Raw genomic sequence first — 25,290 nt, 5'->3', positions numbered from 1 at the left:
CTATCATGTGCACAGGCCACTATGCTATATGCATACTTTAAATATGTACAAAACAGAGTATTACGTGACAAGCTGTTTCTGAAGAAAATTTACTGCTCTTAGATTATGATCTTTTGCAATTTATTGAATGATTCCATCTGCCAGGGAAGGTTTTCTATGTTTCTGATTAACAACCATCAACTGAATCAACTCGTCAATTCAGTTCCTGCTTACCTATTATTATTCATTGGAAACATTTGTTTTCTACCTGAATGAGCCACAAAGGCAAAAAATGTTTTTTTTTCTAACATTTCTGTGGACAGAAACTGCACCTTTTAGGAGCAATATTTTATAAGTATGTGAAAACTAAGTGCTGTCTTCACAAAAAAAAAAAAGGAAATAGATTTTGAAGTTTTCTGTTGTACCTATTTTTGGATGTGAAAAATCATTTGTAGAAACCAGGTTGAGGCCAAGTTCCTCATCACAGGCCAAAAATGGGATTTTGTAAACCTGTAGAGCCTGGATTTGTTATTGCATGCAGCTGTGCAAATTTGCAAACATTTCCTCTTCCCTTCTCCAGTCAGAACCTTGTAGAAGCAGCCAGTTTGGACTGCTGCCTCAGTAGCTAACATTTGTAGAGGCTGCAAAGCAGGAAGCAAGATCTAAGCCTCTGTGTGTGTGTGTGTGTGTGTGTGTGTGTGTGTGTGTGTGTGTGTGTGTGTGTTTCTTAAATCTTTGAACCTTTTCATTTGTTTTTATCTAGCACTTAAATTCCAGGGAGAGAGAGAGTATATAAACCAATTAGTTACGATTCAATATCATGCTAGGGACATTTCAATGGTATTTTCATTATGGTCATCCGAGTGAATTTCAGATAATCACTTAAAAGCCTCTAAGTATGTGTTTCACATGCCCGCAGAAGGAAGACTGGGAGGAGAAAGGATATATTTTCAAAATGGCATAACGATTTCACACTGTAGCTTTCGCAGAACTAACCAATGAGAGAAAGACCATTCCTTACACTTCCTCTGAGAATTGTTCTTGCATTTGTTTTCAGTTTAACCACTGGAACCAAAAAAGACAGGGGCCTGTCCATAACTAAAGATACTCCTGAGAGTGAATTTAACACCCTATCTACTTGTCTCCATGTACCCTGTATCACGAGAGCAGCCATCATTGTACATCAGCTCATGTGATCTTTTCTAGGGGCCCTCTCTCATTCATCCATGTGAGCTTCAGTTCTCTGCTGAGAGGCTTTCCCAAGATGTGTTGTGAATATTTCTATATCAACCAAATACTATGGTCTTCCCACTACATGATAAGTTTCTTTGGGTAAACATAGAAAAATACTCAGAATTTGGCCACTGCACAATGGTGAATTTATACCCCTGGTATCCCTAGGGTGGGGAACAGAGAGTGAGGTTGGTATTGGGGGTAGACATTTTATAGCATCTGGAATATCAGGTGGGAAGTGGTAGAGATCATACAGGATCATAGTGCGTAAGGAAACTGTTTTAGATGGCAATATGTCAGAAATTACAGATTGATAAATACTAACCATGCTCCACGTTGGAGCCTTTGGCGTCAAACACTTTTGTGTTATACAAAAAAAAAAAAAAACTTAAAGTCAATTTTACTTCAAACTGTGTAGCATTCCCCTTGAGTTATACAATGAGAAGACCCCCATTTGTGAATATAAAAATTGTATCTTGGGTCTGGAGTCATGGCTCAGTTTACCAAGTGCTTGCCAGGTACCATTAGAATCTGAATTTAGATACACAATACCCACATAAAAAGATATGAGAGTGTGTATCTGGAATCTCTAGTACTGGGGAGGTGGAGACAGGTGGATCACTGGACCTTTCTGGCCAGCTAGTCTTTAAGAATTGGTGAGGAACCTTGTCTCAAAGAAAAACAATGTGGAAAGCAGTATATGAAGACATCAGTTTCTGGCCTATGCACACACATGTATCTAAATTGTACACATTCAAACATGTACATGCAACACACACACACACACACACACACACACACACACATCTACAAATAATTGCATCCAGCAGGGATTAAATTTAGGGGCCATTATGGCTGTTAGCTCGGCGTTTTTGTGGGACTCCAAATAGTGGGAACAGGCATGTCTCTGACTTTTGCCTGCTCTTGGGACTCTTTTCCTCCTATTGGGTTGCCTTGTCTAGCCTAGATAAGGGAGCATTTTCCTTGTCTTCTTGCATCTTGTTTTGTCATGTTGGTTGTTGTCTCTTAGAGGCCTGCTCTTTTCTGAAGAGAAATGGAGGGGGAGTGGATGGGAGTTGGGGGATAGGGGAGGTTGGAGGGGCAGCAGAGAGTAGTAGAGTGAGGGGAAACTGTGGTCAAGACATATTGTATGAGAGAAGACTCTGTTTTCAATTTGAAAAAGGACTCAAAAAAAGATGTCACTACATTTTATAGGTGAGAAAATTGGGACATAGGCAGGATGAGAAATGTGTAGAAATTTCCACACCTGTGGTCATGATTATGAACCAGAGGTTCTGTTTGTAAAAGTCTGAATACCCCCAACTATACTCACAACACAGGAAATCATCTTTGAAGTTGTGTGGACACTTGGGGACACTCGACTGGCCTCAGTGCACCCACATTCCACACCCAAATATACAATTTGGATGCTTTATGGTATTGAGGTAATTTAATGTTGTTTGAAGTATTTTTAACTCATAAGAAAAAGGTAAATATTTAACCCTGTGGTATTTTCTTCCCTCTCTCACAATCTCTCCATTCCCTCATTTCCTTTTTCTTTTCCATTAAGGGACAGGGTTATCTGTAAGACAGATTTATTAACTGTGATTTTGTAAATAAAAGAGACAGCTACTATTTACTGTGGTGAATGTTTGGGGGCCAAAATGACTGTTGTTTTCATTTTCTTTACCCCTTACCACTTCCCTCCCACAGTTCGCAATTATTGTTTATTTTTTATAATTGTCAGGTGTTTCATATTGTGGAATCTTCCCAGAAAGCATTTTTGAATAACTAAATTTGAGCCAATGATCCCTACTGATAAAGAACAGGGTTAGCAAACAAATTTCCCCAAATGAAAAACTACAAGTAACAAGAACTTTGCAACAGATGTAAGCCGATGAGAATTTTATTAAAGCAATATTGAACACTACTACATGCCATTATGTTCTGGAAAGGTAGGAGACTGGTTGAAATCATTTTTCTGGTGTGCTTTCCATGTTAAGCTGTTAAGATAAGTAGAACGCCATATTATTTTAAAAGTCAACACAATTATTTGCTATTTCACATAACTTTCTACGTTTGGTGCTTAAACTCATTGTTGGTATTTTCTGCTCCTGTTTACTACCAAGGAGCAAACATCAGGTTTCAGGGAAAGTCTATAGTTTATTTTGTATGGTTTAGGAAAGGAGGTATATGCATGTTTCTTGAAAAGAAAATGAGCAAAATTAACCTATTTTTCTTGAATTTTTATTGGATAAACTGTGATGTCCCTTCGTAGTAATGGCTAATATATTCTCTAGGTGGTTGGAATGGGGAGAAGGCTTATTTAAAATTTTAAGTTGCTCAAATGGTACATGTCTTCACATGTGTCCTTTTACTATAGGTCAATCTAATGCACATGTGTATGTACATACATGTGTGTGCCCTAATAACACTGTAATTTTTGAGTCATAAAACAGAAGAGAATGCAAAATTTTCTGGTGTTCACAGTCAATAAATTTTTTTTAATCAAAATCCTTTTCTTGGTTTCAGTTTTCAATCAGCTTAAACTTTCACCTCTTCCCAGTGAAGCTCTAGGTCAAGGGCAGACCTAACCTACGTCCAGTCCAGATCTGGCTGGTTCAAGGCCTGAAACACCATTCCTTTGTGCCAAAATAATTCTATTACAAGTAGGGAAATGAATTTATTTCAATTCCAGTTTTGTCTGTTTTGAAAGGAAACTAGAGGAGAAACCATCATGGTGTATATGGTTTGACAAAAGAAAGAAAAAGAATCCTCTAGTTTTTAGAAAATCCTCTTTAAAGATTATGATCACTGATATGCTTAGGAAATAGCTTCTTAGGGAGAACTGCAACTCTTCCATTTTAACCAGTCAATCTGTTTTGTATCATCTTTTGTTTCAAATCTTGGAATTAATAAATATGCTTCTTCTGCCTCAGAAAGTAGTGAATAGAGGAACACTGATAAAATTGTCAGTTCTATTAGCAGTGTCTTAGATCTGGGTTTCCCAATATGGTAGTCATTTGCCCAGTGTGGGTGCTAAGCATTTAGAATGTATCAACTATGGCCAAGAAACTATGTTTTAAATTTTATTCCTTTTTAATTCATTTATATGCAAATGCCCACATATGACTAATGTGTTGTATAGCAAGGCATAAAATGTAATTACCATATATGTGTGTGTGTGTGTGTGTGTGTGTGTGTGTGTGTGTGTGATACATATGATTACAATGCAATGGAATGTTTCAAACTATAGTTTTTCATCCCATTGCATTGTAATCCTATGTATCTATCTTTTGATTTGGGTAGTATGGCAACCATTATTTTCTTTGATAATTGATAATTACTTCCAAGTTTTTTTTTAAACATCCATCCTCAGTATTTGCTACTAAGATGGATATTTGTAGACATACAGGCTGAAATTATATTGTTACATTATATTTCTCATGTTCTCTTCTAATATGTGAACTATGAGCATTTTACTAATTATAGTCATTATTTATTGAAGTTGAACTCTTCAATATGGTACAAACACAATATTATAAAACATTCAAGAAAAAAAGTACATAGGGGCCCAAAAGTAAAGTTTGTGAGGTTCATGTGAGCAATAGATTAGGCATTTATTAAAACTGGGATGTTATCTAGTATAAAAATTATTGTAAAAACCTCAAGTTTTAAAGGTTTATCATCACATAAACATTGTAATATGCCTGTGACCTCCATGTCCTTTGAAGCCAGTTAACCTCCAACACAATTTCATCAGTGTTAGCCCTAAATGTATACATCAGAGTGCATATATTTGAATGAAGAAGATTTAAAAGCACATGCCTGTTAACTTAAAGTAATAAACAAAATGTCTACATACCGGATGCCTTGTCATGCTCTGGTACCACTTCATAGGAGAATACACCTTAAGAAAAGGAGACATTAGAATGCAGTTGATTTAATTTAGTTTCATATAAACTAAATACTAAACTCACTAATTCAGTATGAAATATATACTCACTAATGCAGTCCTGTCAGTATTGATAGCCTGAGAATGTGACTTCTACAAAAGAAAGAAGCTAAATACATGTCCAGTGCTCCTATGTCAAGTATTATGTTACTAACAATCCAGCACATTCTGCAAGTTGTTGTCCATGATCTGGGGCAAGTATGATCACCCTCATCTTTTAGAGATAGTCATGAAGAGTTAGAGTCAATTTATACAACAGGGCTACCAAAGTGTTAATTTTGTTTAAGCTCCATGGCTCATGCTCGTCATTGAAATAGCAAAGCATGTAGCTGTAGGTGGTCCTAGGGAAGGGCAATTTCAGGACACAATGATGCCACAAATATCCTCAGGAAATTTTGTTTTTCTCCTTCCAACTTTTGATTACAAGACAGCAGACACAGCTCATGAATCACAACTTCAAACAAATGATCAAAAGAAAAGCACCTTTTTTTCCTAGAGTGTATCTATACATTCTTTAATAAAAGGGAAAGCTAATCCCTAAGAGTTCTTTCTTTCCCAGGACACTTGCCCTTTGCCCTCATTATATACTCATGGTCCACCACAACCTATCCCTCAACTAAGAAGAGACAAGCCATATAAAACTATGGTAACTGAATTCATAGTTGGTGTGGATGAATGGACCTTCTCTCCCTGGGCAGTAAGAGAGGACACATCTCTCTCCTGAGTAGGTGGAAGGCCATATTCTGGGATCAGTTCCAGCTCTGCCAATGAGAAATGAGTTGTGAGCAAGCTGATGAACAGCTTCTAATTGTGACTGCTATGTGCCATAGAATTTTGACTGTATTTCTGCCATAGGATTAATGCCATTTGGGCATCCTTTACTGTTGACAATAGTTTATTGCATCCCTTTCGTAGATTCTAGAGCCCTAAGGATAGGGAATTACTGTTTTCACTATTACATACAGTAGTGCCTAGTCTACTGAGTGCTTGAAAAATATTTACTCAGTTGATTAAAAGTAGCCTATGCTAATTGACTAAGTGCTTTCTTACCTTTCTTATTGCATTTCAGTTCTTTAAAATCAGCTTATTTATTTGCATATTGATACCTTCCCAGTAAAGCTATGTTTATTCATTCCAGAAAATGATTAAGGGACCTTAATCATGAAGGTACTGGAATAAAGTTACTGAGGGTGCTGTGTAATATAAACCCTGCAAAGACTGTTTACAATTTTGTGTGGGTGTAAGAGGAAAAAATGATTCAAATATAAATATGAGTGGGAAAGAAAACTTGTTTTGAGTCCATTTTATGCATCTGTTAACATTTTGAAGACCATGCGGTAGACTTCATCAGCTTAAAGATTATGAAGTGAAAGAAATGACTTGTGTATAAAATCACTGCAATTCTCTGCTTGAAGCTCCATTATTAATTTTTTCTTAGGCAAAATAATTGCTTCGATAATTTCAAATTCAGTGAATTACTCTACATATCACATAATTTCACTGAAAATATTTTTTGCTGTAGAATGAGTTCAAAAGACCAGATTTTGATTAGTAATGTGGTGTGAAGAATAAAGCTAGAGTTCCAAGTCTTAATTTGATTTAGAATATAAACATTTCTTAAAGTTTATCTTTTTCAATGTAAAGAATTTTTCTTCTAAACTTGCTTTCATTTGGATCAGGTTCAGTGACTATCCATGCTGAACATTTTTTAAACTTTCCCAGCTATTCTTAATGATGTACAAAATTCTATTTTAAGAAAAGATTTGAGATGGTTCTCTAAGAAGACATATAGTCATTATTTGCCTGCTAAATGGTCAATCTGTAGGAGCAAATGACCAGTCCTTATGTTATTCACAAATATTCACTTATGAGTTCTCTCAAGTGATAGGAAATTTTAAATTTAATTCAACACAAAGACATGAATGATTTTTAAAACATTTTATTATCTGCTAATGATACTTATTTTTAGTTACAGAATTTACTAAGTGATTGTAGGCACAAATCATTGTGTTCTTGAGTTATTCCTAAAAACAACCGAAGTATCCACTTCGGTTCTCTCATTTTCTGAATTTTTTAATCCTGAAAAAATATAGCAAAAGGAACAATTAACATAATTTACAAACATTCCTAGTGAATACTATTTACAATAATAAGTTATGGCTTCTGTTTTGTCAAAACAATGTACAACCATTGAGTTTTATTCTGTAATCTCTGAAGTTTCTTATCTTATCATTAAATAGAAGTTCCCTATTCAAGGCACTAAGACATATTATTTAATGATATCATAGTAGCTGCCACCTTGTACCAAGTGTTACCTGCTGTAATATCATTACTTTACTTCATTTTCCAAAAGGCAACTCTAGGCAATCCTCAGTATTTTTACTCTAATTTTAAACAGGGGAGTACTGAGTTAAAAAAGTTCAAAATACCTCCCCAAAGTCACCTTTCCACAAATAGTTTGGGCAAGATAAAAACACATGATCAAATCCACAGTGTTAATCATTAATAAAGACAGAAATAAACTCACTTTGCACGCAAACAGAGAGCGTGTACCTTAGTCTAGGATAATCAGTGATAGCTACCAGGTTATTCAATTCCAGTCAGTTTCTATAAGTTCTACCTCATTTCTATAAACAGGCTTACAATTGTGAAGACATGAATGACATTATTTTATAAGGAAACTGTAGCATTAATATTTAGAGTTAAAAGTTATCTGTTTTTTTTCCTTTCCTGTTTTAAAGAGGTGAAACACCCCCAAAATGGAAGTAACTTGGTACCCTACCACCTCTTCTTTTGAGGGAAAAGCTAGGGCTAGAATCCAGGTGTCCTGGCTCCCAGTCTAGGTCACTCCTGCCTTGCTCCTCCTTGATTCTTAGTAGCAAATCATTCATAGCATTTATGAGTTGGAATCACATTTGGATCCATGTGCATAGTATAATCACATCATTTAGTGTATGTAACTTATGTATGTGCATAAAGATCATTTTATTAACTATTCTGATTGTTTGTAAGAGCTTTCTGTAACACAGGAATATTTAATGCTAAATTGTGACAACCTCTTGTCAAACGCTTAGTCTGTGGAGTCCTAGTACTGAAGAAGAACCTAACAGTCTCATTAATTTAGTCACTTTCAAGTTGAATGATCACTTTAGACTGACAATTTTCCTATATGTCCTGAAAGATAATTCCTATCTACCTCTTTCAACTTGTTCAAATATTTGCCCTCCTCATTCTCAAAAATTGCTCCTTTTTATATTCTTCCTGAAGTTTAACCCATTCAAACTAGTCAAACCTTTGAAATATTAAAAAAAATGATATTCACCTGTTATGTTACTCTTAAAATGGGTACATTTCAGTAATACGTATTCTAGTGAAAATTCAATAATTTGAATTTAAATACACCATAAAACCCATGGTGTTAATTACCAAGCCATGTCAACAAATTCATTTGTAAAAAAGAAAAAAAAAAGATACCATATATGCTTGGACTAAACAGAAGCAAAGACCTATAGTGTCTGCAACTCTGGGCTCTGATTTGTTTTGAAACTTGCAACACTGGGGCCAGTTCTGTTAAATCGCTTTTCTAGGATTTGTCTTTTTCTGGCTTCAAGGTATACTCACCACTTCTTCCCGCTTGGTCTTGTCTGTCGCTGGCCAAGCTTCCAGAGGCAGCTCAGGAAGAATGGGGGACAGGGGCTGCATGGAGAACAGTGGAGGCAGAGGTGGCTGTGGTGCCAGGGGCTGCATGGGGTGCAGAGGTGACTGGGGCTGCATGGGCTGATGAGACTGGGGTGGAATGGCCTGGGGCTGGAAGGGCTGCTGGAAGGGCTGCTGGGCAGATGGAGGGATGTTTGGCTGGTGGTGTTGGGTTGGAGTCATGGAGTGGTGGCCAGGAACTGGCATCATTGGCTGCTGGGGGGCCACTGGCTGTTGAGCTGGCACCACTGGGAGGTGGTGATGAGGCTGAAGGGTGTGACTCGGGGGATGCTGTTGAGACAGCACAGGGATGATTTGGTGGTGCAGCCATCCACCCATGGGTTCGTAACCATAGGAAGGATACTGGTGAGAAACAAAGAGTCAGGTTTACCATTGGCTCAGTTGACCTCTAACTGGAGAAGTAGCAGTAGTGTTTGTTATTATGACCTTATGAATATTTTAGTCATTTTTTTCCTTTGCAAGAATTTCTAACAGTGTAAAGATATGACCTTTTACAAACTAAAATTCCCATTAGTGTTTGTAGGTGGAGTAGACATGATATTTCAGTTAAAAAGGGAATTTCCATGCATGCCTATTCTCTTAAGGGAATGAAGAACAAAATGTCTACATACCGGCTGCCTTATCATGCTCTGGTACCACTTCAAAGGGGTAAGCACCTTAAGAGAAAGAGATATTAGAATGCATTTGATTAAGTTTAATTACATATGAACTAAATACTAAACTCACTAATGCAGTATGAAATATAGACTCACTAATGCAGTCCTGTCAGTATTGATAGCCTGAGAATGTGACTTCTACAAAAGAAAGAAGAAGGTAAACATTTGTTGGATGTTTCCTATGTGTCAGGTACTGTGTTACATCCATCCCATCCACTTTTCATGTTTTCTTCCATGACCTGAGGCAGGTATCACCCTCACTTTTATAGGTAATGTTATGAAAACTCAGGTTGATTCATTCACTCAGCTGAAGTTACAAAAGTAGTAATTCGATTTAATTCCACAGTTCCTGCTCTTCATTGAAAGAGCAAAACAAACAATTAAAAACTTATGACCCAACAATGTGATATAATATTCATTTAGTTCTTTCTTATTTGATATCACAATGGAGAGAGGAGGTGTAAACATTGTCTTTCATCCTTAAGACATAGGTTTCTTGGTCAAATATATCAACATTTTAAGATAAAACAGTAAAATTTGCCTCAGATTCCTATTAGCATTTTTCTTCGGTTTATATGACTAAACAGACTTTATCTGAAGCAGTGAGATAAATAGAATTTCATCCCTTTCTGGACAGTATAGTCTTATTAATTAGACTCAGATTTATAGCTCTTTCATGTAGTACACCATTTAATCAATACAACAAAAAAAACTATTAACCTCCCTCAAGTTATGAGTGACATAGCACTTTTCATGCCTTTTATTACTCTCTGAATAATATTTTTGAAATGCAGTTATCATTGTTTCCCTTCTCTAGATGAGGAAAACAAAGTTCCAGAAGTAAAAATAGATCTTCCCAAGGTTATATAGTTTGCATGTGGTTGAGGAGAACCCCAAACCCTGTTTCTAGAACTCTTCTGCTTTCCATCACTCCAAAGAGACTCTTATAAACCACTTTTCATTGATAACTTAGCATAGCCAATGAGAAACGCAAACTGTGTGTGGATATCTTTGAACAGCAATTTTTTCCAGCTAGAAAAGATTTTAACATCTTACTTACTCCTCGAATTTTATAGGCTGGCATAGAACAAGACTGTTGAAGCCGAGTTCAGTTTCTGCCCTATCATGGAGCCTTCCTGAGTGGTAGTTCATGGTGGAAAACATTTATAATTAGGTTTAAAAGTAGAGGCTGAGTCAGAGTGACCAGGTAGGAGGGTGCTGGGAAATGCAGGCTTGAGGCCATCAGTCGGGGCTTCAAGCTGCTGGTGGGAACTGAAAAAGTGTGACCATTTGAGAAACATCTTGAATGAAGAATCAATACAGCACTCTTTACAGATCTCAGGACATCTTTAACTCAGATAATGGTCAAAATTAGTAAATAGAAAAATTACCTCATAGCTTAAGTTGATATAACCAGGGCTCCCAGGATGAGGTGGTAGCTTTTTCAGAAAAGGGAGAAGGCAAATTGAAAGAAAAAAGGAGGGAGAAACAAAGGGGGAGGGAGAAAGAGGAAGAGAAAGAAAGAAATTAAGTCAATACACAATTGTTCACATTAAGGGTGTCTAAAGCTACATTTTAAAAAAAATATATGCATAATACAGAATGTATTTGAGGGCTACTTTTAGTCTGAGTGTGTATGCTGTGGAGGAGGAGCCTTCTCACTTTAAAGAGGCTCTAACTAGCTGAATGACTTTCCCAGGGGAGACCTGGAAGCAGAATGCAGAATACATTTGTCCTCCAGGGATCTTTGGATTAAACCCATCAACCATCAAAGAATCCTACCCCCTTCCACCCACCCATTTACTGGTTGATCAAACTCCCTCTGTGTTAGGAACAGAAGTAGGTTTCTGTTACACAATTTAAAAACAACAAGAAGCAAGGAATTGTTTCACAAAGGGTCCCTTTATATATCAGTTGATTAAGTGTTCAAATATCAATGGGATTCCTAGTAATTAACATGCAAAGTAAATAAATAACACACCAACTCTGTTGTTCAATGTGAGAACAAGATGAGAATAATAAACTATAAACATTCTAAATATATCCCCTGAACAAGAAAATAATTGATTTATTGAAGTTCAAGGCCAACCCTTTTTATTATTGTGTCAATGATTTATGACAGAAATTTAGAAGTTCCAAATAAAAAGCAACCTGAACAATTTTCTAGACCAGAACTCTCTGTGCTTCCCAAAGTGGGGGCCATCTGACTAGTACCTGACTTATGGAGTTCTGGATGGCCCAGGGCGGTGGGGGCAGGAGACAGAAAGGTGTGAGTATAAAGCAGAAAACCTCCCTCAGATATAAAGCTACTTAAGGGTCAGTTCATATCTACTCTTCCAAAATGCATGTGTTTTGCAATTGGATTTATTCACTCTCATCTGAATGTAAATAAACTTTAGTTAGGTAGCTGTCTTCCCTATATTGTCTTGATAGAAGCTCTCTGAGACTAAGGTGTTATAAAGTGCTGAATTTGTAAATGTCAGAGCTCCTCAGAGGATAAGGAATCATCAAAATGCAGGATTTCAAGAATAAAGAGCACAAAGTCTTGGTCTTACATGTGAGAGAAGAGAGGCAGGTATATAAACTTCCTGGCTTCTATAGTATCAAATGTTCTTTTTATCACCAAAATCTTTGCTGGCTTGTGGCCGTAACTTTCTGCCATTATGTACCTGTGTCTAGAGAGTGGGCCAGACTTCCTGATCTTTGGGACATTTGAATGGTACAGAACAGACCGTGTACTATATATTTTTGCTTTCAAAGCATTTGGCATAGGCAGGATTCCAGAACTTTGCTAATGCTGAGTCCTACCTAAGGAGTAAGGGGGAGGGCTTTTAACAGTGAGGTGGTGCAAGAAGGAATTTCTAATGTAGAAGTATTACCTCCTTAAGGGTAACAGCAGTGGTATTTGGAGGGCAAGAAGAAATTTTGATACTTGTGAGGAATTGAGTCTTAGAGATTGTTTGGATGCTTCATTTGCCTAAGGCTGAGTAAACACTTTCTCTGGAAGCCTTTCAAGAATTCCTTCAAATAGATAACTCCTCGTAGAGATGGGCAGTGGTGTTTACAAGCTAATTGTTATGGCAGGGTCTTCTGGGGGTAAAACACTTGTTAAAATGCTGAGTGCTTGACCACCCTTCAACTGTACTGAATCACAATCTGTGGTAGAGACATTCATGATTTTCTATTTAACAAGCTCCTAAAGGGTTTCTTCAACACTTAGACACTCGGGGATATCAGATCTTGTGCTGTATTAAATCCTGAAATTTACCAACCAGGGGGACAGATTTATATTTCTAAGCTTATGAAACTGGATACAGTCAATAAAAGGAGTGTTTTACTCACAGGCATAGCAAAAGCTGCTCCCAGGAGGCAGGCAAACAAAATCCAGGTCCCCATTTCTTGATGGTTCTGAAATGTAAATCAACACCAGCCATGTTTAAAAATATTTTTGTAGGCATGAACATAATTACGTTTCATATATATATATATATATATATATATATATATATATAGAGAGAGAGAGAGAGAGAGAGAGAGAGAGAGACCACATTGCTAATAAAAAAAAGATGGAGTCCTTCTTGGCAAAGGACTTCATTTATGTGTGATTCCCATTTTTCAACTCATATTCTGAAGTTATAAAAATGATAAAGGGGCTTTTCAACCTAGCTGAAGGTTAACAAGTTATAGGAACACAAGTGATCTACCAAAATGATTTTGTATACCATTTTTCTGTACCTATACAGCTTGTAGACTCATGGATGCTAAATGGGATCTATAAATAATGATTAAAAGAATAGAGTAAAAAAGAAGGGTTCAGTAGATAATCAAGTGAATGTAATTTTATAGTTTTGTAAGAGACAGAAATGTTCTTTTTGGGTACAGCCCACTTGAGCATTGCTACTGTTAAAAGCATAAACTAATTATTTGAGAATTGAATAATTTTTCAGGATGGAGGAGTGGGTTTAGGTCCAGATGTTACCATCTGTATTTAGGTAAGAATCTCTCATAACACCTTTGAGCTCCAGGTGTGAAGCAAAAGATATGATTAAACCAAAGAGAGGGAACAGTGCTAACATTCGATGCTTCTTTAACGGTTCTGGAATGAATTCTACCTAAAAAATTCTATCTTCAGCCAGTAGCATCCTCTTTTTGCATGTCAACTACACTGTAATTCTTCTACATATTAAGGTCCTTAAAACATGAAGCAAGCACTGGCCATCCCAAAACATGCACATTGTTTTATGACAACACCTTGAAGTATATGTAGGATATGAATGTAACATGTAATGGTGCTGGCTATGAAAAGTACTTTGAGATTTTCTACCTTCTAAGTCTATTTTTTCAGAGATTACCTTAATAAGAAAAAGCACTTATACTTGATATAATTAAAGTTTTGTAAAGAAGTAGGTCATAGCCTATAAAAGCACTATCTTAATTAAAAAGCAAATAAACATTTTGGTGTGAAATCTGGCTCCCAAAAAGCTTTGGAATGCTTGACCTGAGTCTTATAGACATGCACACAAACCCATTACTGTACTATAAAGTTAAAGATTCATTTCAATGATCAGAGACTAAAATTTAATCATAGTAAAACTGAAGAAGCACATATGGTGCGATGGCACAGAGTCATAAAAATGTGCAATATATTCACACCTTCGAAACATGAAATTTAGAGAAAGAAATGACCACAATAAAGATGGTAAATTATGAATGAAATCCACATACCTTTGAATGTGTTCTGAGTGACTTCTGTCTGAAGCTCAGGGATGCTTGATCCTTTGACTTCTTCCAACTCTGAGCCTGAATTTATACCATGCAGAGCATCTAGAACAGCCAATCAGGTTTCTGAATGAAAAATGTGTTGAGTCTAAAGAAAAATCCCTGTATCATGATTTTTGAGATGCTTTGAGCACTGTTAAGGTTGCATGTTGTGATTAGTGCATATAGTCTTTCATTACAGGCAATAGTAGGTTTGGGAGACTGTCTTCAAGTCAGCAAATTAGTTTACTGCATATGCTGATACATTCAAATTCATTTTTAAGAAAGTTCTATTCCACTGTCTACTTCTCAGTTCTTGCAGTTAACATTATCCTTTTTTAGAGAACTGAATGGTCAAGGTTCTCCAGTGTACTCAAAATAGCCACTTAAGGTTCTCCAGACTTTTCATATTAGGATGCATAGATTCAAATCCCATTCTGGTAAGAAATCCAAAGCTCTTCCAGAATTCCACAATTGCCAGTGTTCTTTCTCTGCTTCTATTAAAAGTATCCGCTCTGTCCCCTGTGTCCCTTATCACCATTCTGATGGCCACCAAAAGAAGAGACCAAGGCCTTTTTTCTTGGCTTTTTCCAGAAAACCACCTGCCATGCAAACTTACCATGACCTCAGGACTATTACAGCCACAACACTTATTCTAATGCCCGGCCTGAGGGACAAAGTAGGCACATATCATGTACCAATGTATTTGGAAATCTACTGGAGTACTTACAAACTTGTGTAACAGGAGATATTGCCCTGGTTCTACTACAGAGCCAGTTGGCAACTCTGTTCCAGTGGTTCTCAACCTGTGGGTCATGATCCCTTTGTGATTGAAATGATCCTTTCACAGGGGTTGCCTAAGACCTTTGGAAAACATGGATATTTGCATTATGATTTGTAACAGTAGCAAAAATACATTTATGAAGCAGCAACGAAAAAAAATTGCGGTTGAGGGATCACCACAACTGTATTAAAAGGTCACAGCATTGGGAAGGATGAAAACCACTGCTCTAGTCTTTTCCAGCCCTTACCAAGCCCAATTCTTCGTATTGGAAACTGAAGTTGCTATCTATCTCTTTTTCAGCATTTATTAACTGTCCCTCTACTGGCATTGCCTCCACGGTTTCAACACTCTCTCCTTTACTTAAACAGCATTAACTAAGTCCGTTCACTTTGGAAGAGGACTTCTGATTTAGCCATCAAATTTACATTTATTTCACTTCTCTGCCTTAATAAAACATGGCTTGGTTTTACTTTATTCTACAATCTGACCATTTAAGAAATAAATTTATAACTAATGACAGGAACTAATGGGGTTTGCATCAGTATTAAATCATGTCCAATACAATTACTGTTGGAGTTAGATCTTTCAAATACTTCAACAGAGTTTTTAAACTTTCACACATATACGCATTTTTCTATAGCTACAAATATACCTAAGTTCTACAGATTCAGATTCTTCAAATTGATAAATTAGTACAAGGATAAAATAGTCATAAAAGTATGTAATGTATAGTATTCATGACAATATTGAATTTAGGCAATGTTAATCCTGACTCCTGCTTCACCACAGATTGAGGGAACATTGAGAAATGACTCACAGATTGTTTGAGTCACAGGTTCCTCATATGTAGGATGGGTACAATAATACAATCTACCTAAGAATATTGGTGTAAAAAAATGGGTGAGAGACAGACACAGGGAAACAGTGGAATGTGCCCATTCCACTCCTATGGCCTGGAAAATGGTGAGTGTTGAAAGGATGCTAATAATACCTAAGATTGAAGGTGTTCAAAGATCTAAGTTTATCTTTGAGAATGAATTAATAAGGACAATTGCACATCATGATGAAAAGTGATTATTCAATTTGGAAGAGAAAGATGGCAGCACAGGAAGTGGAAGGACATAGGAAGCCAAATGTATACAAGAAAATGAACACAGAATAGGGCTCTAAAACAATATGTCCAAAATTTGCGCTTATTTATGAATGTTTATTGCTGAATCATATATATATATCAGAAGCAAGATGTCTCTCTGAAGGAAGTTGTAAAAAGGATTTTAGGATTTGGTAGAGGTGTACCCCATTGTAGTAAAGAAGAGAGGAAGGAAAATGTGGATCATATATTTTCCTTCAGTCTTTTACTCATTTTATTTATGTGTATTAGGATGCCTGAAAGGATTTGGGACATATTTTCTTCTACAAAACTGTGGATAATAATACCTAATTAATAAAACCACTGCTGAATTGCTTTTGGCCTTACAGCTGCATGCAGTGTATCTCATTACTGTTTTTTATCTTTCAAGAATGAAAGAGTGATGATAGATTTAGTCACAGTGATCAACAGATGTGTTCTTATTATAAAACTTATTTTTCTAGGACTGAAATAATTACTGTGTATTCACTGTGAACATCAATTGATCAGACACTGATGGCCTGTTCCATAGAAATATTTTAGTTATTTATATTTTCCCTCTATTGCATGTCCTGAATTATTGGATATTAAAATATAGATCTTTTATCTGGAATTTCTTCCACTAATTTAGCTACCACTTACATGATTTTAAAAAATGGTGACTCATACTTGTATTCTCAGCATTCTAGAGGTTGAGGCAAGAGAATCATCACTGTTTGAAAAGAGGACAGCTGGGCTACAGAGTAAGAAATTGTCACCAAAGAAATTACCAAGTCCAGTTAAAAATGGAGAATGATCTACATAGACATTTGTCAAAAAGAAGGAATACAAATGATCAACAAATACATGGAAAATGGTCAATGTCATTAACTATTGGAAAAATACAAATCAAAATTATGATTAGATATCTTACTGCAGCCAGGAAAAAAGATAAGAAGTAACAAAGGCTGTCAAGGATGTAAAGCAAAGAAAGTGTTAAACACCTTGGTAAAGATATAAATTCTCAATACTCAGCCATCAGAACACTAAAAAAATAGATCTTTACTATGATCCAGATATCCCCATCTGTGTATATATATCCAAAGAAAATTAATTTATTACTTCAAAGATACATCTGTATTCCCACTTTATTGTAGCACTGTTTACAATACCTAAGATACAGAGTCAACATAGATGCTCATCGACAGATGAATGGATAAATAAAGTGTATATGTACACAATCTTGTTTTATTGTACTATAATGAAGAGTGAAATCTTGTCATTTCCAGCAAAAAAAAAGAAGATAGAACTAGAGACAATTGAGTGAAATCATGTGAAGCAAAATTAGCCTACTACAGTAGAAGCTATAAATGCCAAATTAAATGTAGAATAGTGATTCCCAGAAGCTGAGCAGGGATGAGGAAGTTGGATAACAGATACCAAAACACAATTTGATAGAGGAAATAAAATCCCGGTGTTTCACAGTACAGTGGGATTGTTATAGTTCACATTACCTATTATATGTGCTGTGGACTTGGAGAGAGGAGCTCAAAGACTACAGACATAAAGATATTATTAGGAGAAGAAATTGCTAATTAACTTGATATGATCAGTGGATACTGAATATAGTACTGAATATTATACTATACTCCAATAATATGCATAATAACACAGGTTATTCAAAATACATAAAAATTACTGAGTGTTTTAGGAAAAAAGAAAATTTCAATTGATACTTTGCCTATATGTAATTATTTTATTTTTGTATAAGTTAACTTTGGAAAACACACTTAATTAATAATTTTTTAAAATCTTGTTATATGTGTTCTATAACATTTCCAGAATATTTTTGTTTCTCTTGCTTTTTGAAGGTATTCCTTTATTCTTTTAAATTAGTATTTAAAACAATTTTAAGCATAAAATATTTTATGTATTGTGATATCTCTAAGACAAGTGTAATGATATGGATCCCAAATATGTCTTTATCTGCTCCTACTTTTATCTCAAATATCTGTGTGTGCATGTATGTGTACTGACTACATTAAGAACTGCAGGCTACTCTTGTTATTATACAACAAAAAAATGTGAATTTATTACTACTTCTAAACACTGTCCTTGAAAGTGATAGGTGAATAAATGTAAATACCCTTCTGAATTGTAATAATTCTTTTGTTATTCTCAGTAGTCGTTACTCTTTTATTTGACTTGCAAACCCTCACATTTTGCTGTTCCCGGGATGCTTATGCTAGCAAGTTTCTCCCTTTTAATTAGCTGATTTTGATTTATGGTTTGCTGCGAAGCCATACATATAAGTTAGTGAGAGATGTGTGTCAACTTTAAGCAAAGGAACACTCTCAGCCAACATGGTCTGCTCATGGGGTGGGGCGGGGGGGGGGTCACCTGTGAGAACTGCTCAAGATATTCAGTTCTATAGCATTTGATGATGGCTTCTGATGGGGGGATGTTTTCTATTGTTGCTTTGCAATTCAGTCTTCTAGCTTACTTCTTGAGCCTCAGGCACTTTTGATTTATGAGAGTGGTCATTGGAAAAGTGGGGATTATGAATACTGCCGCCCTTTCATATCAGCTATATAGTACTTCAATTCTCATGCCTTCTCTTAAAGCAGACGGAGAATTGTCTAATATTCTAGAATCACTCCAAGATTAACTACTTTTGTGTAATTAAAACTAAAGTTAGCTTTTAAATTCTCTGGTTGTAGACATTGACTCATAAGAAAATGCAATTCCCACATGGATAGAGGAAAATTTCACAAGATCCCACCCCTAAGTGAAGAGCTACAGTCATTACAATAGCTGTTAAAGGAAGTAAACCAGTTTTCTTCTCCTTTTGAAAAAAAGGCATAACCCCAATCCTAAGGAGTCAGCCTTAAACTCATGAAAATACTGGATTAATATAGTCATGAACTGAAGAGCATGTTACTGGGGGAACACAAGTTGGGAGAGGGATGGGGTGGAAAAGATCTAAATACAATGCACACATGTAAAAAAGTCTTCAAAAAATTATTTTCCAAGAAAATAGAGAAATATCATTTGCTAGGATGAATATTTTCTGGAATATAGTTGGAGTAGTGTCCTTGTCAGAACTTAGACATGTCATCCCTTACTGATTCTGACAAACATTGGTTACTTTTGCCCGGTTGAAACCTTTGGAATGTATTGTGTCTTATAGTTCCTTTGAGGTATGTTTGGCAATGTATACAAAGTAGTTGCTAGATGGCTGATTGGTGAAAATGTCAAAATTATCCATGATATTGCGAAAATATATAAAAAAGACTACAGTAATTTAGATGAGGTGCTTGACTACCTAGGAAAGATCTCCTGTCTCCAAAGCCCTTCCTCTCTTCCTCCCTTCCTCTCTCCCTTCCTTTTTAATCTCAATTTGTGCAGATGTTTACCAAAATAAACAGTTATGTAAGGAACTCATTTCTGAACACCTCTGAGTAGCCAGTATTTCATTTCACCCTTTAAAGTAATCTATAATTCAATAAACCCAGGAGAAATATAGGACATTTGGGGCACAGTATTTTTTCATTCATGTTCTGCAGGATTGATGAGTACAAGATATGCCCAAATTTTCATAGACCCCGGGTTTATTCAATGTTCCCTTGGAGTGGGGGAAGGTTGAATAAAAAATTCAGATAAAAGCACAGTACTTTTAAAGTGAGAAAGGCCTTTGTGATTACATATAGATAATACCTTAATAATATAAGTATTCACAGAAAGAATTCATATAGCTTGTAATTTGGAAAGTCTGCAGGCATTTGCTAAGTATCTGGTGGAACAACTTTCAATGAAGGAAATTATATGCACATGGCAATGTGTTGTTTGGGTTATAATTAGCTGGTAATTGTCAGGAGTGAAAATGTTATACCTGTGTTAACAGAGGTAACATAGTAATGTAAAAACAAGTGATTTTATTTCTGTTTGTTGGACAGAATAAACCAAAATACCTTTTACTTTCCTACTTGTGTACACACACACACACACACACACACACACACACACACACACACTGACCAGTAGTTTCTATGCTGTCAAAGGAAGTGAGAACTTTGCTCTTTGGCAGAGGACAGACTAGGGCAAAATTATACTTGGGTCATTGATCCCTTGTGTCTGACCTTGCCCCATGTATTTGACTCCTTTGCACATTTGCCATAATACTGGGAAAATGGGCATTCTAATAATATTCCATCTTAAATATGTTTTGCAAAAGTAAGAGTGACATTTTTTTCTTTGTTTTCTTGAGATGCGGTCTTACTATGTAGTACCTACTGGATAGACTGACACTTGATACATAGTTATAGTTAGCCTTGGACCTTTACCTCAGCCTTTACCTCTCTGATGCTAGGATTAAAAGCCTGCACCATCATGACCTGTTCTAGAATGACAATTTTAGTAATCTCAGGTGAAGGAGAAAATTCAATAAAACAAAGGGAAAAATAGTCAAAAAGTTGGATGTTATCACTCATATTTTAATATATAGGGTTTTCCTCCATTGTTCTTGGACAGAAATGATATATCATATGCACTTTGCATATCTCAGGGTCCTAGCCAAATTGATAACATATGTTTAAAAAGTAAAGGACTTAGTTAATGACTTGCCTGTGAAATATAGGGCTACATATGAGATCTGTTGCCAGAGATTATTGTTCAAAGTCAACTAGATATTACTCTATAAAATGAGTTCTTGTTTAGTAAGGAACAAAATCAAATGAAACTTATAAAAATTATTGAAATTGTTTTATTCATATATAATTTACATACCATGAAATTCCCCTCAGAATGTGCAATTGAATGGTTTCTAATAGTCTTTGTATCTTGACACAGTTTCTAACCATCAACATAATCTAATTTTCAAACATTTTCATTACCTGGAAATAGTGATTAGCAGTCACTCTTAGGTGTCTCCACTCCTGACCCCAGACAACTACGTATTTTCAGTCTCTGTGGATTTTCAGCCTCTATAGATTTTTGGATTTTCCTGTTTTTAATATTTCTTATGGAGTCATACAATGCATGTTTGAGAAACAGATCTCTGACAACCTCTGACACACTGACATTTGGGGATAGCCAATCTTTTGCTGTGGTACGTTCAGTATCCCCGGCCTCTTCTCCCTATATTCCAGAAGCAACACCCCACCTCATCCCACTCCCTGCCACCAAAATATGACAAGTAAAACTATCTCCAGACATGTCACATGCCCAAAAGAGGATAATTGTCCTGAGTAAGGAGTTGTGGCCCTATGGTACCTATGAACTGAGCTGGTGTGAAGTTAGCTAGAGTCCTAGGAAGAGAGGGAAAAGGGATTATATGAGGAAGGGGGGTTAAGATCATGATGGGGAAAACCACAGAGACAACCAAACCAAACTGGTGGGAGCTCACAGACTCTGGACTGACAGCTGGAGACCTGCATGGGACTGAACTAGGCCCTCTGAATGTGAGTAACAGTTGTGTGGCTTAATCTGTTTGTGGGACCCCTGGCAGTGGGACCAGGACTTATCCCAGGTGCATGAAATGGCTTTTTGGAGCCCATTCCCTATGGTGGGATACATTGCTCAGCCTTGGATGCAGCAGGGAGGGGCTTGATCCGGCCTCAATTTGGTATGACAGCCTATGTTGACTTCCTAGAGGAGGCCTTACCCCCTCTGAGGAGTGGATGGCAGGTGGGGTGGGGAGAAAGAGGGAGGGAGAAGAAGAAGGAGAGGGAGGGGGAACTGTGGTTGGCATGTAAAATGAAAAAAAAAATAATTATAAAAAAAAGAACAAAGAGACCAATATCTCAGGATCCTGGAAACTCCACACTTTCCACCTTCATTTTCAAAATTGTGATTCCTTTTTTTAAAATAATGGATCAATAGTTCCCATGTATGAAATTGTAAAAAAAATAAATAAAAGATTCTCTATTATTTAAAATAGAAATGAAAAGGTGAATGGGGAAAATCAATTAAAGAATTATTTAAATGAAAACTGCCTGGGAGATAAAAGTTCAAAACTACCTGGAAGTTAAAATCATCTAATATTCAATTTGCTAAAAAAATAGAGAAATTGTTAGGCAGAGGGTTTAGGGATTAGTAGGGATGGGGGGATATAAGAAAGGTTGAGACATGAATGTGATCAGATTGCATTATGTGTGTATGAAATTGTCAAATATTAATTAATGTTTTTAAAAGTTATAAACAGGGAAAAAGTAAAAATGTCAATTAAAATGAATAAATTGGGGCTGGTAAGATGGCTGATCAGGTAAAAGCACTTGACCAATTCTGATGACCTGGGTTGCATCCCCAAGACCCACATGTTGGGAAGCAGAACTAACTTCCACAAGTTGTCCTTTGACCTTACCCATGTACTGTGACACACACTTCATCCATGCACACACAAAATCAAACAATAAACAAAAGTCTTATGCAATTTTAAATGAATAAATTATACAAATAAATTGTTGTTTTAAAATAAAATTAAGTTGTGATCTGTGCCAGTGGTTTTTAATCTTCATTTAAATGGCTGGCACTGTGGTGTCAATAACATAAAAAAAAAAAAATCTCTAAATTTGAATTTGAGCCTTCCCGTGCTACAGCTGTAAGAATATGTTGATAGTTCTCTTATGTTCTCATCCCCTACCCCTTACCCTCCATTGCCAACCCCTCATCTGCAGTTTACTCATGGAGATCTCATCTATTTCCCCTTCCCAGGGCATTCCATGCGTCCCTCCTTGGGTCCTTCTTGTTAGCTAGCTTCTCTGGAGCTGTGGATTGTAGTCTGGTTATCCTTTGCTTTACATCTAGTATCCACTTATGAGTGAATACATACCATGTTTGTCTTTCTGAATCTGGGTTACCTCACTCAGGATGACATTTTCTAGTTCCATCCATTTGCCTACAAATTTCATGACGCCATTATTTTTTTTTTTTTACCACGGAATAGTACTCCATTGTGTATACGTGCCACTTTTTCTTTATCCATTCTTCGGTTCAGGGGAATCTAGGTTGTTTCTAGGTTCTGGCTATATGAATGATGCTGCTATGAACACACAGTTGAGCATGTGTCCTTGTGGTATGATTGAGCATTCCTTGGGTATGTGCCCAAGAGTGGCATAGCTAACTCTTGAGGAAGATTGATTCCTAATTTTCTGAGATTTTCAAATATTGATTTCCAAAGTGGCTGTACAATTTCTCAAGGAACTTAACTTGAGTCAGCTTTAAAATCATTCTCTGGCCTATAAACACTCCTTGAATAGCAAAAGGAAGCATGAGATTTGATTTATACCGTGGCTAATGAAAACAAGTGGGCAATCACTGTTGATCATATCCTAGTAATCTAACTTAGTTTCAGGAATGGAAGCAAGACAGGAAGTACTTGGGCCATAGATACTTCAGAAAGTCCACGTGTGAACATGCCTCATTTTTTTGTTGCCTTACCCTCCCCCTCCTCTTCTCTCCCCTCTACTCCTCACCCACTACCCTACTATTCCCTCCATCCCTTTCCTTTTTTTACCCTTTTCTTTTGCTCCATTTCCCTTCATTTCTTCTTCTCCTTTTTCTTTTTCTGTCACAGTGCTAGAGACAGAACTTAGGGCCTCAAACATGCTATATAAGAGCTCTATCACTGAACAGCTCCAGTAGTTATACATACCCTTAAAATCATGCAACAAGAATAAAATGAGCTAGTAGTTTTCAGCTACAGATGATGTTTAAAACATGTTTAAAGTAGGATGGCCTAGGCTATTTTATAGGTTATGTGTATCAAATGTTTTTATTTATGATACTTTCATGCTATGATAAGCTTAAGAGAATATAACCCCATTTTAGGTTGAAGAACATCCATATGTAATATGCATAATACATGAAATTATAGCATGGTTGAATATCTAGCAAAACTGGACACAGAGGAATAGTTGGGTATCACTGGGTCTCTACAAAGCACTTCTTAAAGGATAACGTTTGACTTCTAATATAATTTAGAAGTAGTGATCTTCAATGCTCATTACATTTAAGAACCATTTGGTGAGTTTTTGAAGACATTTATGTCTTGGTTTCATTCCACCCAATTTCTCATTTAATTAGACCAAGCAAAGCTTTCATCTGTTATTGTGATTTTCAGTAACCAGAGAAGCTTGAAAAAAATATTGATGACTAGGTGCTATTTCTGGAACTTTTGTTTCTGTTGAATATTGTGTGCAGTCAGAGTTGAGATACATAAAGGCAACTTATTGTGAACAAGCTGTTCTATTTATCTGTTAAACCTTTACTTTGTGTGGGAAGCTATGCTTTTATCAATTTTGCCCAAGCCAATGTAGATTATCATTCAATGCAATAGGTTATATTAAGAGCACCTAACAAAAACATCATTGATGATTATGAAAGTAGTATCTTATCTTCAGACCATAAACACAATGACAGATCCTCAAGGAACACTCAGAGAGCATTTGCTGATGATGGGGAATGTGTTTCTTTCATAGCCTCTAGGTTTATTACAAGTATTTCATTTGAAACTGGGTTTCTCAGGGTCCATGAGAGGCTGCTAACATGTTGATTCAATGAAATGGTGCATTTGGTGAACCACCCATCTGACTGGGTTACTTTGGGTGTAGCTGTTTTGATTTTTGTTCCCTCCCTCTGAGTATATGGTTTTGTTCATTTAATCAAACAAATCCAGTTGTTTTGCCATTTTGTAGACACATTCTTTGTGTGGCCAGGAATCCTGTTTGCGGTGACCACACCACAACTAGATTTGAATGTAGAGCAAACAAGTGCTAATTTGAATCAATTGTTAAGATTGCCAGCAACCAACCAAAGTGACCTCTATCCCTGGGTTCACTTAGCAACCCTGAAGGCAAGGCACTGTGTTTATTCCATTATCATTTCCTCCATCCATCAAAAGCCCCAATCCTCACAAATGAGACAATAAGAAACTCAAACTTTGGACATTTTTTGTTCTTAATTTTTGTATGGTTTTATTTCTTAGTACAAACATGATTCATGCTTGTAAATAGACTCTCCATAATACAGAAAAGCATTAGGCATAATGCCCTAAAGAATCTCTCTCTCAAGTCATAGCCACTGTTAATATCTGGGAAGATAA

General features: G+C 36.3%; 1 protein-coding gene across 2 annotated transcripts; it reads right to left on the bottom strand.

Annotated features, from left to right (window-relative positions):
• Nucleotides 1-3,185: 3,185 nt before the first annotated feature.
• Amelx (amelogenin X-linked) lies at nucleotides 3,186-12,936 on the bottom strand. 2 transcript variants are annotated; one of them, XM_059250727.1, is made up of 6 exons: nucleotides 12,883-12,936; nucleotides 10,932-10,979; nucleotides 9,496-9,540; nucleotides 8,789-9,226; nucleotides 5,078-5,122; nucleotides 3,186-3,215 (listed from the first exon to the last, which is right to left on the bottom strand). In XM_059250727.1, the coding sequence occupies exons 1-6, from the start codon at nucleotides 12,934-12,936 to the stop codon at nucleotides 3,186-3,188; spliced, it is 660 nt and encodes a 219-aa protein (XP_059106710.1). The 2 variants fall into 2 exon arrangements, with proteins under 2 accessions (XP_059106710.1, XP_059106711.1); XM_059250728.1 differs by having other exon boundaries at nucleotides 8,789-9,154.
• Between the last annotated feature and the right edge of the window lie 12,354 nt (nucleotides 12,937-25,290).

This window comes from Peromyscus eremicus, chromosome X, assembly GCF_949786415.1.
Source record: "Peromyscus eremicus chromosome X, PerEre_H2_v1, whole genome shotgun sequence".
Classification (NCBI taxonomy): domain Eukaryota; kingdom Metazoa; phylum Chordata; class Mammalia; order Rodentia; family Cricetidae; genus Peromyscus; species Peromyscus eremicus.
Note: the sequence above shows the minus strand (reverse complement) of the source record. Positions and strands in the feature narration are given on the sequence as shown.

Excerpts from the sequence above, each read along its gene's own strand:
- Amelx (XM_059250727.1), bottom strand. The coding sequence starts at position 12,936 with ATGGGGACCTGGATTTTGTTTGCCTGCCTCCTGGGAGCAGCTTTTGCT. Across the intron at positions 10,980-12,882 it reads GAGCAGCTTTTGCTATGCCT|CTACCACCTCATCCTGGGAG; the intron begins GTGAGTAAAACA and ends TTTCTGAAAAAG. Across the intron at positions 9,227-9,495 it reads AGAGCATGATAAGGCAGCCG|TATCCTTCCTATGGTTACGA; the intron begins GTATGTAGACAT and ends GTTTCTCACCAG.